This window comes from Chanos chanos, chromosome 6, assembly GCF_902362185.1.
Source record: "Chanos chanos chromosome 6, fChaCha1.1, whole genome shotgun sequence".
NCBI lineage: Eukaryota > Metazoa > Chordata > Actinopteri > Gonorynchiformes > Chanidae > Chanos > Chanos chanos.
In genome coordinates this window covers 1,055,001-1,070,000 of record NC_044500.1, presented here as the reverse complement: position 1 = coordinate 1,070,000, position 15,000 = coordinate 1,055,001, and the positions used below count along the sequence as shown (strand labels likewise).

Here is a 15,000-nt window from a genome sequence, read left to right as displayed (position 1 = left end):
AGGTCTGTGTTTATGTGTTTGTGTATGGTGAGGTCTGTGTGCGGTGTGTTTGTGTATAGTGAGGTCTGTGTATATGTGTTTGTGTATAGTGAGGTCTGTGTGTATGTGTTTGTGTATAGTGAGGTCTGTGTTTATGTGTTTGTGTATGGTGAGGTCTGTGTTTATGTGTTTGTGTATAGTGAGGTCTGTGTATATGTGTATGTGTATTGTGAGGTCTGTGTGCGGTGTGTTTGTGTATTGTGAGGTCTGTGTATATGTGTCTGTGTATTGTGAGGTCTGTGTATGTGTGTTTGTGTATTGTGAGGTCTGTGTATATGTGTTTGTGTATTGTGAGGTCTGTGTATATGTGTCTGTGTATTGTGAGGTCTGTGTTTATGTGTTTGTGTATTGTGAGGTCTGTGTGCGGTGTGTTTGTGTATAGTGAGGTCCTGTGTGCGGTGTGTTTGTGTATAGTGAGGTCTGTGTTTATGTGTATGTGTACAGTGAGGTCCTGTGTGCGGTGTGTTTGTGTATAGTGAGGTCTGTGTTTATGTGTTTGTGTATTGTGAGGTCTGTGTGTGGTGTGTTTGTGTATAGTGAGGTCTGTGTATATGTGTTTGTGTATAGTGAGGTCTGTGTTTATGTGTATGTGTACAGTGAGGTCCTGTGTGCGGTGTGTTTGTGTATTGTGAGGTCTGTGTTTATGTGTTTGTGTATAGTGAGGTCTGTGTTTATGTGTTTGTGTATTGTGAGGTCTGTGTGTGGTGTGTTTGTGTATAGTGAGGTCTGTGTATATGTGTTTGTGTATAGTGAGGTCTGTGTTTATGTGTATGTGTACAGTGAGGTCCTGTGTGCGGTGTGTTTGTGTATTGTGAGGTCTGTGTTTATGTGTTTGTGTATAGTGAGGTCTGTGTTTATGTGTTTGTGTATTGTGAGGTCTGTGTGCGGTGTGTTTGTGTATAGTGAGGTCTGTGTGTATGTGTTTGTGTATAGTGAGGTCTGTGTTTATGTGTTTGTGTATGGTGAGGTCTGTGTTTATGTGTTTGTGTATAGTGAGGTCTGTGTATATGTGTTTGTGTATAGTGAGGTCTGTGTTTATGTGTTTGTGTATTGTGAGGTCTGTGTATATGTGTCTGTGTATTGTGAGGTCTGTGTATGTGTGTTTGTGTATTGTGAGGTCTGTGTATATGTGTTTGTGTATAGTGAGGTCTGTGTATATGTGTCTGTGTATTGTGAGGTCTGTGTTTATGTGTTTGTGTATTGTGAGGTCTGTGTGCGGTGTGTTTGTGTATAGTGAGGTCCTGTGTGCGGTGTGTTTGTGTATAGTGAGGTCTGTGTTTATGTGTATGTGTACAGTGAGGTCCTGTGTGCGGTGTGTTTGTGTATAGTGAGGTCTGTGTTTATGTGTTTGTGTATTGTGAGGTCTGTGTGTGGTGTGTTTGTGTATAGTGAGGTCTGTGTATATGCGTTTGTGTATAGTGAGGTCTGTGTGAGGTGTGTTTGTGTATTGTGAGGTCTGTGTGCGGTGTGTTTGTGTATAGTGAGGTGTGTGTGCGGTGTGTTTGTGTATTGTGAGGTCTGTGTTTATGTGTTTGTGTATAGTGAGGTCTGTGTTTATGTGTTTGTGTATTGTGAGGTCTGTGTGAGGTGTGTTTGTGTATAGTGAGGTCTGTGTATATGTGTTTGTGTATAGTGAGGTCTGTGTTTATGTGTATGTGTACAGTGAGGTCCTGTGTGCGGTGTGTTTGTGTATAGTGAGGTCTGTGTATATGTGTTTGTGTATAGTGAGGTCTGTGTTTATGTGTTTGTGTATTGTGAGGTCTGTGTGCGGTGTGTTTGTGTATAGTGAGGTCTGTGTATATGTGTCTGTGTATTGTGAGGTCTGTGTGCGGTGTGTTTGTGTATAGTGAGGTCTGTGTATATGTGTTTGTGTATAGTGAGGTCTGTGTATATGTGTTTGTGTATAGTGAGGTCTGTGTATATGTGTTTGTGTATAGTGAGGTCTGTGTGTGGTGTGTTTGTGTATAGTGAGGTCTGTGTGCGGTGTGTTTGTGTATTGTGAGGTGTGTGTTTATGTGTTTGTGTATAGTGAGGTCTGTGTTTATGTGTTTGTGTATTGTGAGGTCTGTGTATAGGCCTATGTGTTTGTGTATAGTGAGGTCTGTGTTTATGTGTTTGTGTATAGTGAGGTGTGTGTGTGGTGTGTTTGTGTATTGTGAGGTCTGTGTATATGTGTTTGTGTATAGTGAGGTCTGTGTTTATGTGTTTGTGTATAGTGAGGTGTGTGTGCGGTGTGTTTGTGTATAGTGAGGTCTGTGTATATGTGTTTGTGTATAGTGAGGTCTGTGTTTATGTGTTTGTGTATAGTGAGGTCTGTGTGCGGTGTGTTTGTGTATTGTGAGGTCTGTGTATGTGTGTTTGTGTATAGTGAGGTCTGTGTATATGTGTTTGTGTATAGTGAGGTCTGTGTATATGTGTTTGTGTATTGTGAGGTCTGTGTATATGTGTTTGTGTATTGTGAGGTCTGTGTGCGGTGTGTTTGTGTATTGTGAGGTCTGTGTATATGTGTTTGTGTATTGTGAGGTGTGTGTATATGTGTTTGTGTATTGTGAGGTCTGTGTATATGTGTTTGTGTATAGTGAGGTCTGTGTGCGGTGTGTTTGTGTATTGTGAGGTGTGTGTATATGTGTTTGTGTATTGTGAGGTCTGGGTATATGTGTTTGTGTATAGTGAGGTGTGTGTGCGGTGTGTTTGTGTATTGTGAGGTCTGTGTATATGTGTTTGTGTATAGTGAGGTCTGGGTATATGTGTTTGTGTATTGTGAGGTCTGTGTATATGTGTCTGTGTATTGTGAGGTCTGTGTGCGGTGTGTTTGTGTATAGTGAGGTCTGTGTATATGTGTTTGTGTATTGTGAGGTCTGTGTATATGTGTTTGTGTATAGTGAGGTCTGTGTTTATGTGTTTGTGTATAGTGAGGTCTGTGTATGTGTGTTTGTGTATTGTGAGGTGTGTGTATATGTGTTTGTGTATTGTGAGGTCTGTGTATATGTGTTTGTGTATAGTGAGGTCTGTGTATATGTGTTTGTGTATTGTGAGGTCTGTGTATATGTGTTTGTGTATAGTGAGGTCTGGGTATATGTGTTTGTGTATAGTGAGGTCTGTGTATATGTGTTTGTGTATAGTGAGGTCTGTGTATATGTGTCTGTGTATTGTGAGGTCTGTGTATATGTGTTTGTGTATAGTGAGGTCTGTGTATATGTGTTTGTGTATTGTGAGGTCTGTGTATATGTGTTTGTGTATGGTGAGGTCTGTGTGCGGTGTGTTTGTGTATTGTGAGGTCTGTGTATATGTGTTTGTGTATTGTGAGGTCTGTGTATATGTGTCTGTGTATAGTGAGGTCTGTGTATATGTGTTTGTGTATTGTGAGGTCTGTGTATATGTGTTTGTGTATAGTGAGGTCTGTGTTTATGTGTTTGTGTATAGTGAGGTCTGTGTTTATGTGTTTGTGTATAGTGAGGTCTGTGTATATGTGTTTGTGTATAGTGAGGTCTGTGTTTATGTGTTTGTGTATTGTGAGGTCTGTGTATATGTGTTTGTGTATAGTGAGGTCTGTGTTTATGTGTTTGTGTATAGTGAGGTCTGTGTATATGTGTTTGTGTATGGTGAGGTCTGTGTGGTGTGTGAGACTCACCCTCTGGGTGATCCTGATGTACTCGTCTTACATGAAGAACACAGCATTCCTCCACCCAGTATGGCCAGGGCAGCTGCTGCCCATCCCAGATACAGACCTGCACCCAACTCAAACCTGCACACACATATGCAAATATTATATACACACAAACACACACTAAATATGCCTCAGTTTCTCTGTATTCCTGCTGTAATGGTAATTTTATTTATATAGCACATGTAAACCAGTACACCAGTGAGTTTTGCTTCATACTGTGTGAGTGTCCAGTGAGTGAGTTTTGCTTTGTACTGTGTGAATGTTCAGTGAGTGAGTTTTGCTTTGTACTGTGTGAGTGTGCAGTGAGTGAGTTTTGCTTTGTACTGTGTGAGTATCCAGTGAGTGAGTTTTGCTTTGTACTGTGTGAGTGTCCAGTGAGTGAGTTTTGCTTTGTACTGTGTGAATGTCCAGTGAGTGAGTTTTGCTTTGTACTGTGTGAGTGTCCAGTGAGTGAGTTTTGCTTTGTACTGTGTGAGTGTCCAGTGAGTGAGTTTTGCTTTGTACTGTGTGAGTGTCCAGTGAGTGAGTTTTGCTTTGTACTGTGTGAGTGTCCAGTGAGTGAGTTTTGCTTTGTACTGTGTGAGTGTCCAGTGAGTGAGTTTTGCTTTGTACTGTGTGAGTGTCCAGTGAGTGAGTTTTGCTTTGTACTGTGTGAATGTCCAGTGAGTGAGTTTTGCTTTGTACTGTGTGAGTGTGCAGTGAGTGAGTTTTGCTTTGTACTGTGTGAGTGTCCAGTGAGTGAGTTTTGCTTCATACTGTGTGAGTGTCCAGTGAGTGAGTTTTGCTTCATACTGTGTGAGTGTCCAGTGAGTGAGTTTTGCTTTGTACTGTGTGAATGTTCAGTGAGTGAGTTTTGCTTTGTACTGTGTGAGTGTCCAGTGAGTGAGTTTTGCTTTGTACTGTGTGAGTATCCAGTGAGTGAGTTTTGCTTTGTACTGTGTGAGTGTCCAGTGAGGGAGTTTTGCTTTGTACTGTGTGAGTGTCCAGTGAGTGAGTTTTGCTTTGTACTGTGTGAATGTCCAGTGAGTGAGTTTTGCTTTGTACTGTGTGAATGTCCAGTGAGTGAGTTTTGCTTTGTACTGTGTGAGTGTCCAGTGAGTGAGTTTTGCTTTGTACTGTGTGAGTGTCCAGTGAGTGAGTTTTGCTTTGTACTGTGTGAGTGTCCAGTGAGTGAGTTTTGCTTTGTACTGTGTGAGTGTCCAGTGAGTGAGTTTTGCTTTGTACTGTGTGAGTGTCCAGTGAGTGAGTTTTGCTTTGTACTGTGTGAGTGTCCAGTGAGTGAGTTTTGCTTTGTACTGTGTGAGTGTCCAGTGAGTGAGTTTTGCTTTGTACTGTGTGAGTGTCCAGTGAGTGAGTTTTGCTTTGTACTGTGTGAGTGTCCAGTGAGTGAACTCACTTGGTGCCTCCAAAAAATGGGTCATAAAATTCTTGCACAACACGAGCTGCATACCATGACACTGCACTTAAGGTACACAGACCTGTAACAGAGAGAGAGACACAGTTATGTTTTTGAATAAGAGGGGAGGGAGAGAGAGAGAGAAAGGGAGTGATAAAAAGAGAGAGAGAGAGAGAGAGAGGGCACGATAAAGAGAGAGAGAGAGAAGGAGAGGGAAAGAGAGAGTCACAGTTATGTTGTTGAATGAGAGGAGAGAGAGACAGAGAGATTGACTTGATACTGACCAGACAGAATAAACAGAATTCCGGCAGTCAGGGCCAGTTTGCCTTTGGCTTCAGGGGATGTACTGCCCAGTTTGGTGCACTTCAGTCCCAGTATAGACAGGACCATAGAAAACAGTCCCAACAAGAGAGCAATGATCATCAAGGCACGACATGCCTGGATGTAACCTAAACCATGAACACACACACACACACACACACACACACAAACACATAAACACACACACACACACACACACGCGCGCACACACACTAAATTACTTTCCTCCATAACAAAGTAAAGCATTACTGTAATTATATTACTTTCCTCCATATTGAAGTAAAGCATTACTGTAATTATATTACTTTCCTCCATAACAAAGTAAAGTAAAGCATTACTGTGTATAAATTTCAGTAATCACATTACAGCTACTGGATTATTAAAATGTCCTTTCCTGCATTAATCATGCCTTTTCAAAAGAATGTTTTCGTACTGAATATTAAACTTATAAAACGTATAGTTCCGGTCCTGGGTGTTAACTGGTCTGTATGTTCCACCGATGTTAAAATGCATGATTATCAAAGCAGCTATGATGCGACACACACCTGTTCACCTTAACTGAGTATCTATAACATGACTACCCACTGTCATTAAGGAGAGACTGGGTCCTTGACAGAAGCTCCCGTTAAATGGGACAAGACCGACAACTGGTTATTTAGCTAGGTAGTAATGTCTGCTACATTTGAGAAAACCTGAAAATACGGTTTAGCCAACCAGGACAATGATGTTGAGAGCTTTAATGTTACTTTTAATCACAAAATTCAGTTAACGCAGCTGTCGGCTGACGATGATACCAAAACGTATTACTGTCTACCTCAGAAACTACCGGTAGTTAACCAGCGTATCTGATGTATCATTTTTACCGTGTAGGCTATTTCGACCAGTGTTGGCTACACTGTTTTCTAATTAAAGGTTGATAAGTTGATAAGCCTTTAACCAGTAGGAAATTTGTAGGGGGATGTTAGGAGATGCCACCCCCCTTGTCAACCTGCCATCCCCCCTATACACTCCATAGAGTAGTGTCAGTGACCATTGGGCCATCCCCCCTATACACTCTATAGAGTAGTGTCAGTGACCACTGGGCCATCCCCCTATACACTCTATAGAGTAGTGTCAGTGACCATTGGGCCATCCCCCCTATACACTCTATAGAGTAGTGTCAGTGACCATTGGGCCATCTCCCCTATACACTCTATAGAGTAGTGTCAGGGACCATTGGGCCATCTCCCCTGTTAAAAAGTGACAAATCACCTAATGCCTTTAACTGTGTTCATAGTTTGCATTAGGCTATTGCATTGAAAATAAAATAATGAAAGGACTATGATGTTTATCCTTGTATTTTAATGTAGTAAACTGGGGAATTCGTAGTTTTAGAGAGTAACTCAAAAGTAAAGTAACGAGTAGTGAAATTACTTTTCAAAATGAGTAACGAGTCAAGTAATCCCATTACGATTTAAAGAAGTAACTGGCAACTTATAACTAATTACTTTTTAAGAGTAACTACCTCAACACTGCAAATGACTGAGTTAATTTAAACCCAAAATCAGATGCTGTCAGCATCAGAAGGACATGAGAATTGAGGTTTGAAGACTGGAAAGTTTGTTGTGATGAATATATCTGATCCCAGATCAGCTGGCTCTGCAGGTGTAGCGCCTACCTGGCAGGGCGAGTAAACTCTCAAACTCTCGACAGTTGCTGACCCCTGTGCTGCTCTCTGCACACGACTGCCAAAGGTTCTGGTACTGACGGGAGGACGTAATCACGCTACCCGCAAACGACGACACCCTCCAGAAATCGTTGGCCAGAGATGCTCCAGTTAGCAGCCAACTGCCCACACCCAGTAAAAAACCCATCAGTTCCACTGCCATCGACATGGTCGCCTCCAAAAGATCTCCTCACACTCAGCGGAAAACGTTTTAAAAGCCACACAGGAGCAAGGATCGTTAAAATATCAAACCGAAGATTTGATGTCGTTAATCGCTCTTTGTCGCTCTCACTCTCTCTCTCCCTCTCTGTGTCTTCGCGCAGTGTAGGAGTGAACTCTACTCCCAGGTGTTGTAAACCTATAAAGGCCCTGCCCAATCCAGGACACCCACACAAACCACGCTGACGGTAATGACGGTGATGAAACAATGCGTCGCTTTTCAGGGATGACCAGTATCACAGATGAAGTTCAGAACAGACAAGTTTCACCGAAAGTCACTGAGCTTGATGTTTGTCTTTCATTCTCATAAAAATCTCAGGTGATTTCCACATGATGAGCAGGCATTTCTGATCAGTGTTAACTCATCTCACAGGACATAGATTTAAGTCTGTAGTCCTACTGCTTTAAACATCAACTTTCTTTCTTCCTGTTTTTCTTTCTTTCTTTCTTTCTTTCTTTCTTTCTTTCTTTCTTTCTTTCTTTCTTTCCTGCTTTCTTTCTTTCTTTCTTCTTATTATTTACATTTGTATTCCTTACTTTCCAGTACAGTAAGTGATATACTTTATTGTTTCTCAAGAAAAAGAAACACACACCCATACACACACCATACACACACACACACACACCCATACAGAAATACACACACACACACATACACACAGGGAAATGATTTAGGATTTTCCTGTAACTGTTTATAAACTGTAATCTGATATATGAATCGGGAGGGATCTGACCATGTCCTTCTCTAGAAGTCTAACTGATCTGAGGTCAGTGCTGACTATGAATCCTGAGGTTGTCATTATTATTAGCTGGCCTAAGCCCTGATGTGTAGAGGTGTTGGAAATAAGGGGCACGGTGAGTGACGTGTCTCCCCCAATGTTGGCAGATCCCTCCTCTCCACCCCCTCCATAAACAAACAAATAAATAAATTGGGGCAGAACATTGGTGGATAGTGGCAGCCACCTGAGGATTGCAGATCCCCTTATAACAAAACAGTTTCTTTTCTTCATACAGAAGATTAAAAAATGTACTGACATTCTGACCAAAGAGGGTCGTTCACATTCATGGCTTTGCCTACAGAAATCTTGGAACAAGGATGCAGAGAGTGCCTCTCCAGAGAGGTGTTTGTGGAATTACAGTGCATGGAAACTACTGAAAAAGAGAGGGCCCTTGTGAGTAAAAGAGTGATGTGAATGTGAACACACAGCCTTCTGAGCTGGAGTCAGGCTCACTACTGTTGCGCCCCGTGGTCTTGGATGAGGGTGGTGGACCGAAATAAACAGCCGTGGCCTGAGACTGAAACACGTGGTCAAAGTCACGGTTTTAAGGTCGACCGACTGTCAGTGTCACAACTTCAAACGAGGAGCGTACTATCAGTAAGTAGAGTTCCAGGTGCGGTCAGTTCTCCACTACTCCCCAGAGCCTGGATAGCTCAGTCGGTAGAGCATCAGACTTTTAATCTGAGGGTCCAGGGTTCAAGTCCCTGTTCAGGCGAGTATTCTATTTGATGCGTGATGAAAACAGGCCCCAAAATTTCTCCCCTCAAACAAACAGTTCCTTGTTATGCACCACAGTAAGCATGCTACCTCTATTGAACTCTCCCATTCGGCACCGGTACTGCCGGGATGCAGTTTAACACCCTCCTTCTCAGGAGACTTCCGATACTGATATTTCGGATATCGGTCTGATACGGACTCAGACAGCTGGATCGGATATTTGTGACAATGGGGTTGATCTATTCTAGTCTCCATACACACTACCGTTTTCACACCGTTTTCCAAATGTTGTACGTCCACACCAAAACGCTGAAACGCCTTAGTGTTTGCAGTTACGGCATTATGACGTTGTCCCACCAGCTACTTGTTCGGCCGGGTCGCGTCCAAAATCGCCGCTCCATGTGGGGTTTGAGCCGCCCCTCTTAAGCAAAGTAAATATAAAGCTCTTCTTCTGCGTTGGAACAGTGCATGTGCATTGTACAGTGTGATGATCTGTGACTGAAGACGGATTAGCAAACGTGACAGAGCAGCACTGACAGCATTTCGCCCGTCATGTTTGTATTAGTGTCTCGAGCATAAACTTTCACCGGTGTCATGGCAACCATAATGTCATCATTTCTGAAACTCCGTTTACCCTGTCCACATTACCTGGATTAGAGTGGACAGGGCAAGCACCTCCAGAAGCATCATGCCAAAGAGCACGACGAGTTCAACCGGACGAAAATCGGGACGATTCGAAAGAAGCAGTTAACTTTGTCGGGTGCGTTGCAAAGACGCGAGAAACTTCACAGTGATAGTGTGAAAGCAACAAAAATAACAGAGTGTCTGTGTGTGTATTTATTTGTTACATTTTGTTTTACAAAGTTAGGGAAGCAATGTTTGAGTGAAGCCTGATGTTGCCTTACACATAAAAGAAAGATCCCAGTCTCTTCCACACAGTGAGGCACACGGCTTATTAATTAAACACTGGATTGGTACTTGGTATCGGCCCATACCATAAGCCCATGTATCGTATCGGTGCATCCCTGTCTGCAACATCCACTGTTTCTTTTGATGATGGTCTGTTGATAATTATCCAACAAAAACAAATACCCACCATGCCAGGCTAATTAATAATTAATGAATTAGTAACCATGTCAACCTAAAGAATGATTAATGAATTAGTAACCATGCCAGCCTCATTAATAATTAATGAATTAGTAACCATGTCAGCCTAAAGAATAATTAATTAATTAGTAACTATGCCAGCCTAAAGAATAATTAATTAATTAGTAACTGTGCCAGCCTGATTGATAATGAATTAATTAGTAACTATGCCAGCCTGATTGATAATGAATTAATTAGTGACTATGCCAGCCTGATCGATAATGAATTAATTAGTGACTATGCCAGCCTGATCGATAATGAATTAATTAGTAACTATGCCAGCCTGATCGATAATTCATTAATTAGTAACTATGCCAGCCTGATTGATAATGAATTAATTAGTGACTATGCCAGCCTGATTGATAATGAATTAATTAGTAACTATGCCAGCCTGATTGATAATGAATTAATTAGTAACCACGGCAGCCCGGTTACCCAGGTAACCACCCTGTCACTGCCTCTCTCCCATAACGGTCATATTTAGGGAATTCATTTAGGCTGTATTCAGATGTGCATTGTGTATCAGGCCTTTATATAAACCCAGCACAACTCAAGACTCTGCCGGTGGTCAGGCTGCGTGTTTGCTGGTCAGAAACCAAACTGAGCGTTAAAGCAGCATAACTCCAGCTCTACGGGTGGTTTGATGCCGGTCGCCGAGCGTAACAGAGCCGCTGTGTGAAGTGCTTTGAGTGTCGACGCTCTCGTCCACTCACCTGGCAGACCCAGCACAGTCTTAAACCGCTGACACTGAATGGCCCCCATGGAGTTGGTAGCACAGGTCATCCAGAGACCCTCAAACTGGGAGCTACTGGTCACCACTGCCTCCATATGACTGTGTACTTTCCACCTTTTAGAGTTTGTGCAAGTGGATTCCAGACTCCAGGCCAGTGCTCCCAGAACTAGTCCAAGCACCTGCACCACCAGCACTGCCATGACAACGCCTGCCTGTACACACACACACACACACACACACACACACACACACACACAAAGTCACTTAACAGCTGCTCAGTAGCCATGATGAAAAGAGGCCATTTTGTGGTGAAGCTGATGATGTGAGAACACATTGTTTTAAAATGGAGGTCAGGTGACAGGTTCCTCTGTCTCTTACGCAGTTTTAAAGACAGGTTTCTGTGTCCCCCCCTGTGCTGAGGGTCTATTTAGGCTGAGACTATTGTGGTATGGATCACTGGCTCCTGAGGTGTATGTGGATTTACTGACATGCGAGGACCAAATTGCTGTTTACAGGTATATTGCAGACGTGTTGAAACATTTTGATTTGTGAGTTCATACAGTCACTGAGTAACAGATCTACAACTATGAGATAATGAAGAACAGGGGTCTGTAACTCTCTCGGCTAGATCTGAGGGTGTAAACAGTAAACATCACCAGAGTTTCAGGCAGAAATACCTTTTTTTCATTGTATGTAAGTCAGTTACAGTAGGTTACAATAACTCAGGCCAAACACAGAGTTTTTAAAACATTACTGACCTCACAACGGGACAATGACGTGTCAATCACCAGTATAATACTGAGCTACTTAAGAAGTCTGTGATTTCTAATTAGTCAAGGCACTTCATCAGTCGTTATGAGAACTGTTGTACTTACCTACTTCAGCAAAGTTTCTCGGCCAATACACTCCGTGGTTTGATTTTGGTGATTAAATCTCAGTGTGTGTCGTTTCCTTGTGTCAGAGGTGGTTTTGTGAATCTCTGTTCGATTAGAGAGCAGCTCCGTAGCAGTTTGTGGGAAATGCCTGAGTTAATATTAGTTTTGGGTCAACAACCTCCGCGAGTGTCCACCCCCAAAAACACCCTGCAACCCGCAGCTCTGTGAACCAAACAGCTTCTCCCCACAAAAACGCTCGACCTGGAGAAACCGTGAAACAACCTAACACACACTTCAGTTCAGTTCAGCTCAGGTATGTTAGGTGTAACACTGGCCCCAGTACAATACAACGTGGGACAGAGTCACAGGCCTGATACCAGTGACGGAGGGAAAAATTCTCTCAGACGAGATGATGAGGAAACCCTCAGAGGAAGCACGACCCGGTCCAGAGTCTGTGACTGGGACAGGGTTGGCTGGAGAGGTGAAATAATTAGTGTGTATGGACAGACAGGTCTCTAGCAGTCTCAGTGCTGCAGAACAGGCTGTTAATGTAAACGTCGCATTTCAGAGGCTGTGATGATAACTTTACTCACACAGACACTGATGGTAATGCTAATGCATATTCACACACAGGCCGGCAGAGAGATTTCAGGTTTTTTTTTTCAATGTTAACAGTTTGGTATTTAGGACATGATCTTGTGTGGATGCCAGAGTCCAGTAAAATAAAAGAGTGTTTTTGTCCCTGAGAGATGAGTGAGGCTGGGGGGGGGGGGGGGGGGGGGGGGTGGCATGTTGGGCCATCAGGTGATGCAGGAAACTCTAGGTTTTACCGCTGACTGTTGGTGGACTTTGTCCAATTTACAGGAACTGGAACAAAAGTCAACTGAGAAACGATTTTTCTCCCCATTCAGTCACAAGCCATGTGAGGCACCGAAACATTCAAGCATAAGCGTCATACACAAATTCTCTCAGCCGTGTGAAATGACATGCTACAGCTGCAGGAGCACTGACACAAACAACCAACAGTCAACTCCGTGGAAAGAACCGCACCAAGAACATGTTTCATGATTTCTAGGAAATTTAGTGGGCAGGGCTGAGTAGTGAGTATGTTGATTTCAGTGTGTGTGTGTAACGCACGCGCCTGGTGAGAGATTACAGCCCTCTGTAAAGCTACTGTAACACTGTTTATGACTCTCAGGCAGTCAATGATTTACCATTAAAACAGAACAAAGTCTACAGCTGAAACTGAAGAGAGAAAAGTTCACACACACACACGCACGCTGGCACTCTCCTGTAACACAGTTTGCTAAACAACAAACCCCGTCAGTGACCCAGATAACCCCTCCACCACACACACACACACACACACACACCTCACACAACTGCACAACATTCTGACAACTGCAGCAAACAATACAAACAACAATTCAGTGTATCTGGTGGTTTAAATAAACATTTTATTTCTTTTCCAAAAAAACCCCCCATGAAACAAAAAACAAATAACAAAAAACAAAACAAAAAAAAAACAAAACAAAACCCCCCCCCCCCCCCCCCCGAGGAGACGTCAGACTAGGACAAACGTCTCTTCCTGTACACAGATAAAGTCACTGTGTTAACAGATTTAGAGCCTGATCTGGGGAAAGAGTCTTAGCAGTAGTAAGGTGGTTTTGGACACGCTGAGCTGTTCTGAGGTCAGTGTGTTTCTGACTGATGACTCTGCAGTGTTTCCATGCCGACCGTGACCAGATGACATCATACAGCCACATACTGTCAGCTCAACCAATTCCACCACATGACTCTACCTGGGGATGAAACAAAACAAACTCTTTATGACACCGTGTGTGCATCTGTGTGTGCGTGCGCGTGCATGTTCGTTTGTGTGTGTGTGTGTGTGTCCCTGTGTGTGTGTGCCCCTGTGTCTGTGTGTGTGTGTATGTGTGTGTTTGTGTGTGTGTGAGTGTGCCTGTGTGTCCCTGTGTGTGTGTGTGTGTGTGTGTGTGTGTGTGTGTGCGCGCGTGTGCCTGTGTGTGTGTGTGTGTGTGTGTGTGTGTGTGTGTGTGTGTGCCTGTGTGTCCCTGTGTATGTGCGTGAGTGTGTGTGTCCCTGTGTGTGTGTGTGTCCCTGTGTCTGTGTGTGTCTGTGTGTCTGTGTGCCTGTGTGTGCCTGTGTGTGTGTGTCCCTGTGTGTGTGTGTGTGTGTGTGTGTGTGTGTGTGTGCCTGTGTGTGTGTGTCCCTGTGTGTGTGTGTGTGTGCCTGTGTGTCCCTGTGTGTGTGTGTGTGTATGTGCCTGTGTGTGTGTCCCTGTGTGTGTCTATGTGTGTGCCTGTGTGTCCCTGTGTCTGTGTGTCCCTGTGTCTGTGTGTGTGAGTGTGCCTGTGTGTCCCTGTGTGTGTGTGTGTGCCTGTGTGTCCCTGTGTATGTATGTGTGTGTGTCCTTGTGTGTGTGTGCCTGTGTGTGTCTGTCCCTGTGTGTGCCTGTGTGTGTCTGTCCCTGTGTGTGCCTGTGTGTGTCTATGTGTGTGCCTGTGTGTCCCTGTGTATGTATGTGTGTGTGTGTGTGTGTGCGCGCGTGTGCCTGTGTGTGTATGTGCGTGTCCCTGTGTGTGTGTGTGTCCCTGTGTCTGTGTGTGTCTGTGTGTCTGTGTGCCTGTGTGTGCCTGTGTGTGTGTGTCCCTGTGTGTGTCTGTGTGCCTGTGTGTGCCTGTGTGTGTGTGTCCCTGTGTGCCTGTGTGTGTGTGTCCCTGTGTGTGTGTGTGTGTGTGTGTGTATGTGCCTGTGTGTGTGTCCCTGTGTGTGTCTATGTGTGTGCCTGTGTGTCCCTGTGTATGTATGTGTGTGTGTGTGTGTGTGCGCGCGTGTGCCTGTGTGTGTATGTGTGTGTGTGTGTGTGTGTGTGTGCCTGTGTGTCCCTGTGTATGTGCGTGTGTTTGTGTGTCCCTGTGTGTGTGTGCCTGTGTGTGTCTGTCCCTGTGTGTGCCTGTGTGTGTATGTGTGTCCCTGTGTGTGTGTGGGGCTTGGTGAATAAATATACGTGTATGAATGAGTCAGTAATCACATGTTTTCAGAGGGAAACTCATCTCTCCTCACACCGAGTCCTTACCCACAATGCTGTGCTCTACAGTGAGCCATCCCCCCCGCCGCCCCCCGGCCTCCTGGTCCTGAACTCATGCCAAACCTTCACCAGCGGCTCCCTCTTCTGCCAGATCAGCTCATGACCATACCACACATACCAGCTACAGGACAGAGACAACAGAGAGAGGGTTATACATACACACACACACGCTAACACACACACACACACACACACACACACACACACTCACACACACACACACTCACACACACACACACTCATACACACACACACTCACATACACACAGACACACACTCACACACACACAC

At 44.0% G+C, this 15,000-nt stretch overlaps 2 protein-coding genes and 1 non-coding gene across 5 annotated transcripts in view; 1 reads left to right on the top strand and 2 right to left on the bottom strand.

Annotated features, from left to right (window-relative positions):
* The window catches only part of cldn15lb (claudin 15-like b), a 12,402-nt gene extending 656 nt beyond the window's left edge, over positions 1-11,746 (bottom strand). The window contains exons 1-5 of one of the 3 annotated variants that reach the window (XM_030778806.1): positions 11,602-11,746; positions 10,703-10,934; positions 5,387-5,551; positions 5,103-5,184; positions 3,671-3,784 (exon numbers count right to left, since the gene is read on the bottom strand). In XM_030778806.1, coding sequence (XP_030634666.1) covers positions 3,671-3,784; positions 5,103-5,184; positions 5,387-5,551; positions 10,703-10,922 — 581 coding nt within the window. In that variant the 5' untranslated portion in view covers positions 10,923-10,934; positions 11,602-11,746. The other 2 variants (XM_030778804.1, XM_030778807.1) reach the window with 2 other exon arrangements.
* On the top strand, positions 8,769-8,841 carry trnak-uuu (transfer RNA lysine (anticodon UUU)). The gene has a single exon. It is a non-coding gene; the product is annotated as a tRNA-Lys (tRNA).
* A 1,414-nt stretch (positions 11,747-13,160) lies between the features above and the next one.
* Positions 13,161-15,000, bottom strand: part of parlb (presenilin associated, rhomboid-like b) — a 10,700-nt gene continuing 8,860 nt past the window's right edge. Inside the window, exons 10-11 of the mRNA XM_030777321.1 lie at positions 14,698-14,830; positions 13,161-13,399 (exon numbers count right to left, since the gene is read on the bottom strand). Coding sequence (XP_030633181.1) covers positions 14,713-14,830 — 118 coding nt within the window. The 3' untranslated portion in view covers positions 13,161-13,399; positions 14,698-14,712. The remainder of the gene's footprint in view (positions 13,400-14,697; positions 14,831-15,000) is intronic.